The following is a 5,407-nucleotide window of genomic DNA, read 5'->3' on the forward strand; positions in this document are numbered from 1 at the left end:
TTTTTTAATAGATCGTCTACTACTTCAGGCTCTGCTAGAGAGGACTGAAGATTATTGCAGATGATGTTTTACGTGAGCTGACATTCTACGCCGGGTTTAAAACCTTGTTTAAGACCAGACAGCAGATAATCAGCAGATAAAGTTGACATCGAGGCGATGAGATAATTCCTCAGCCAGACGGGAAACATTCACAGGAGTCGAGAGATAATTTTTCTCATTTTTATTTACAGCCTTTTGTACTGGACATACCACACGGGCGTGGGCACCGCCACAATAATTGCAGACGTGGAGATAGCGACAGCGTTGTCTTGGGCATTTCCCCTCGTTAAAATTGTTGCAAACTTGCCTGTTGGAAGCAACGTATGGTGCTCTGTTCGAAAAATCTTTACCGTAAGAGTGATCCTCTCTAGCAGGTCGCGGAACGTAACCTGTGGATTTGATGGGGTTCTGCACTGGGCCGGGAGGAATCGAGGGATTAATTTGAGGGCATACCATGGTGGCATGGTTTATGGACCTGTAAATTGCGCAAGAGATGTTTCGGCACCCGAGAAAAACACAGTTATGGAGAGTCCAACGCTCCCCAGTAAGGACACTGATTCCATTGGGAAATACGGACGGCACATTTAGCAGAAAACAACTTGTGGTAAGTGTAAAATGACTACCCCCATAAGACAGAGCGAGCTCCACTATGATAGAAAGGTAATCGTTCAGCTTGTGCCGTCTATGGGGAAAAGCAGAGCATATAACTTCGGTATAGCGGTTGAAAGCAGTACAAAAATCGGCCAACGACAGTGTGCGTGATGAAACCTGCGTATTATTTTTTAAAGTGACGGATATGCCGCCGCAGTCCACCTGGCGATTGGATTCTGACATGGGGAACATTGACAGGAGAGAGCCCAAGTCTACAACCGCACCTGCGAGGATTTGAGCTCTGATGCTGTTCGTCACTGGAGGAGGTTCTGCGGCGACGGCGTTTGGAGGGGCTGGTTGAGGAGTAGCTGAATAGAGAGAGAAGGGAGATCGAGCGAGGAGAGGGTTGATAGGAGGGAGGGCCAGTGCTGTGGCCGTTTGCGGAGGCATCCTCACGCAAATGTCAGCCACCAGTACAGGTGGTGGAGGAAAGAAATGAGCATAGTGAGGAAGGGGAAGAAATTGCGTCGGCGCTTGTCCGGCTAACGGAGGCATCCTCACGCTAGGGTGAGCACCTGGCGCTTGAAAATAGGGAAAATTGAAAGAGGTAGCGTTAGGAGGGAGAGGGGACGTTTGAGGAGCTGATATGTAGTTGGTGTTGCAGGGATCTGGGACGTACGGTGCCGCGGCCATTATGGGAAGGTCTTTGTCTTTCTTAGGTATGAAACATCAATATTCATGATGATTCACGCCTCCTCGCATAAAGCTTTCTTACACAAAATATCTTACAATTATAGCTAATTTTAAATCAATATATTGTTTTATCTGAATGAGTAGGCAGGATGGTTTTCACATAGTTTTTAAGCAAATATTCTAGGCTACGTGATACAATTTTCAGAAGTCTTGTGAAAAAATAATCAGTATGGGTTTCATGACCTTATTTCAGTGACAATTTTCTTTTTGTTTTTTCAAAAACAGAGGATTTTTTTTCAAGAAACTAGTTGGTGTTCATTTAAAATTCCAAACACACTGAAATGGGCATAATCTCTCGAATAATCTGATAAAGCCATTAAAGTTGTGCGTATCGTGCACATGCCTGATTTTTATGTGGGCAAGATTTGAGACTAAAGAAACGCAATAGGTTTTGTTCTGGGTTTTGAGAATTGTTTATATCTCACAATTCTGACTTTATTTCTCACAATTGCATGTTTACATCTCACATTTATGAAAGAAAATGAAAAAAAGTCTGAATCGTGAGATAAAAAGTCACAATTGCCTTTTGTGCTTTTTATTCCGTGGCAGAAACAAGCTTTTTTTGGACAGGATGAGAGACAGAGCAAGAAAATGAGAGGAAAAAGAATGAGAGAATATGATAGAAATGACAGTCGAAGAGAAGGTACAGCTAATATAGTATTATAGTATAAATATATTTTTGTAAATGCAACAGTTAGTATCAGTCATTACTTGTCGGATAAGATTAGAGATAGTATGTTTATCAGGGAGCCACTAGAAAGTTATTCCATAATTCTTTAATTTTACTATATATATATATATATATATATATATATATATATATATATATATACATAAACCTACCATTATGAAATATGACCACATACATATTTATACATTTAAATACATTTAAAGATTAGTTTTTTTTTAATCTATATCTTTAATAAGTCAAATGTAAACGGTGCTGTATTACCATTGTGCATGAAATTTACTATATACTATATATATACATAAACCTACCATTATGAAATATGACCACATACAACATGGACAAATGCAGAAATTCAGACACAGGGCAAAGATGGCAACAATGTATATGTTTTTACTCAAACATATCACACAAACACATATCTGAACATATTTATTTCAGCCCATTACAACAGAAAAAATTGTGGCCACAATTCAATTGAAATATTTTTCATTGTCTTGTTTTCTTAAAAAAAAAAAAGAGATTACTTTGTATTTAAAGATAATTGGGTTATCTGACTTAGTCATTTTAAGGCTTTCAAGAGAGCAAAATTGTTACTTACTGTTACTCACACAAGTACATGTTCTCAATGTATACATAATAGGCAGAATATTTAAACTATTCACAAACATAGGTGTTGCACAGATTCTGGTGTCATCTAATGTTTGATAAGGAAGTGCTTAACACAAGAACCCTAACTATTACATTCATAGACAGATGGAATTTACAATTGTGCTTCATGCAAGAGTGTAAGTGATCATTTCTCTTCTGGGAACAGATTTAAGTATGCCGATGAAGGTTCACATATTTTCAGTGTCAAAATGTATTTTGCTGACACTCTAAACCATTGATAAAACATTGCATATATAAGTGGATTCATACAGGAATTCATGCACATCATCCATAACATTACATTAATTATAAGAGTGTCATTTTCGTCTTGCCCAAAAGAAAGACTAACTATGTAGTACGGCATCCAGCAAAGAAGATAAACCAGTACTACAATCCCTAAGGTTCTTGCAGCCTTTTTTTCTGATTTGGCCTTTTTTTCTGTGACTGAATTTAAATGCTTAGCTTGCCGTTTTGCTACAAAGCAGATTTTCACATATAAAGGAATAATTATGCAACAAGGAGCCACTAAACAAACAAAAGCATCTGTTAGAATATTTTCAAATGTAACAACAAGTATGCATTCTCCAATACATGTGTGGTTCATCTCTGGATACAGTAAAAACTCATACACCAGATAAAATGCATAAAAGAAGTTGAGTAACCAGTTTACAACAATAGAAACAACAGCTCTGTTATTATTGACTCTTATTGGATATCGCAAAGGGTCAGTCACAGCAATGTATCGATCCACAGAAATAATAATCATATTACCAAGAGATACATCGACAACAATATAAAGAATAAGAAGGAATATTGGGCAAAATATTTCTCCAAAGTACCAGCATGGCTCAATCAGTTTCATTCCCTGCACTGGCATGAGAATCAGTCCTGCGATCAGATCAGCCACTGCCAGAGAGAAGATCAGCACATTGGTGGGAGTGTGGAGCTGCTTGAAGTGCGAGATGGAGATGATCACCAACAGGTTCAGAAACACGGTGAACACTGATGTTACAGCGATGAAAGTGTACACAATAATGTACTCTGCTTCAGGTCGGATACTTCTGGTACAAGACAAATTGTTGTTTGGAAAGCAGTATTGGATTGTTTGATTGTCCATGTTTGTCAGTCCCCAGTTGGATAGATTCTGTGTGAGGATCCTTGTTAGTTTAGCCTCCTTGTCCTTGTCACTGACATGACTCAGTTTTATAGGCACATAAAGCACAGTGACCACCCCTTTCAACAATACAACCCCACAAATCCACCCACTAGTTAAATATGCATAGACCTGATCAATCTGATCTATAGAATATAGTGGATTATATAATAAAGCTATTTTACTCTTACATTCTGCCTATGTAAGACAGCATCTGTACTAAAACAAACAGCAGGCAAGTGCATTACTGTAAGAGCAATAAGTCCAATCCATCGCTTTCCATTCCACTCAAAATTATATCCATGTTAACATACAATAAAAATTAAAGATTGAATCTGGATATTTTCCAGTATAGGGCTACCACCAATTTATGTCCCTGGATATAATCTCAAGAAAGGAGCTTTGAAATATTATTAGACTGTTATGCAAAGGCAGAATAGAATAATTCATTTAGTCAAATTGAATTATGACCACAATTTGTCCTCATAAACTATGATCTGTCCTTTGACAGCTTTGGTTAAACTATGCTTAGATTAAGACAGGGGTGTACAATACTGCTCCTGGAGGGCCACTGTCCTACAAAGTTTAGCTCCAACTTTCCTCAACCCTCCTGCCGAGTAGTTTCGAATTTGCCTAGTAAGACCTTGATTAGCAGGTGTGTTTATGTGGGGTGGAGCTATACTTTGCAGGACTGGAGACCCCTGGATTAAGAGAAAATTGACTGACCAAGGCAGAGCCGATGGGTTGAGGTGGCCCGGTGAAGCCATAAGGATGACGGTCCCAGGTGGAGCCGAGGGGGAGTCGATTGGTCGATGTGCCAAGGTGGAGTGACGGGCTCAGAGGATTGAGATAGACCCAGGGCTACGACATCTTTTGGTGAAGCTTGTGACCTGGAAGCCCCAGGCAGATCCGAGTTGCTAGGTGATGCCAATGAGGGAGGATTCAAAGGGCTTAAAGGAGCCAGCAAAGACAAGGCTCGAGAACTGGATGGCATAAGCAGAGGAGGTGGGAGTGGGAGTGGGAGGCTGGGTGGGAGCAGGTTTGGAAATAATCTTTTCCTATTCCTTAATCCCACAAGGGTTCAAGTTCATCATATCCACAGCAGCACCCGGAGTATGGACAGGGCTCCACTCCATGCCTTCGTATTCTGTTAATATTCCCACTGGAACGGATACAGGAATCGGCTCACACACCTGCTCAGACTGAATTGGCTCAGGTGACAGACATGGCTGCAGGAATTGACTCTGTAGTGGGCATTGGCTCAGGCTCTTGGTCCGTGGCGGGCATCAGCTCCGGGTCTGTGGTGGGCTGCGGTTCCGGATCCGTTGTGGGCATAGGCTTAGTGCAGATGATTTTATGATGGAGGGAGTGGAGTGGAAGGGTGCAGTGTATTTACTCCGTCGTCCTCCACCTCGCCGACAGTACAATGCCCTAATATTATGTCATGGGGGAGGTGATAACAAGGAGGTGCAGGTGAACATAATGAATCCCCTGGGGTCAGCGGTCGCGCCGGCAATACCAGCTCGCTTTTT

General features: G+C 40.7%; 1 protein-coding gene across 1 annotated transcript; it reads right to left on the minus strand.

Moving 5' to 3' along the window:
• Window positions 1-2,867: 2,867 nt before the first annotated feature.
• On the minus strand, window positions 2,868-5,210 carry LOC311070004 (trace amine-associated receptor 13c-like; the record flags this gene model as incomplete). The annotated part of the gene is made up of 3 exons (XM_084093635.1): window positions 2,868-3,955; window positions 4,602-4,858; window positions 5,101-5,210. 3 exons carry the CDS (start codon window positions 5,208-5,210, stop codon window positions 2,868-2,870), a joined length of 1,455 nt encoding a protein of 484 aa, XP_083949761.1.
• Window positions 5,211-5,407: the final 197 nt, after the last annotated feature.

The sequence above is a fragment of the Abramis brama genome (assembly GCF_963993115.1).
Source record: "Abramis brama genome assembly, chromosome: 19".
Classification (NCBI taxonomy): domain Eukaryota; kingdom Metazoa; phylum Chordata; class Actinopteri; order Cypriniformes; family Leuciscidae; genus Abramis; species Abramis brama.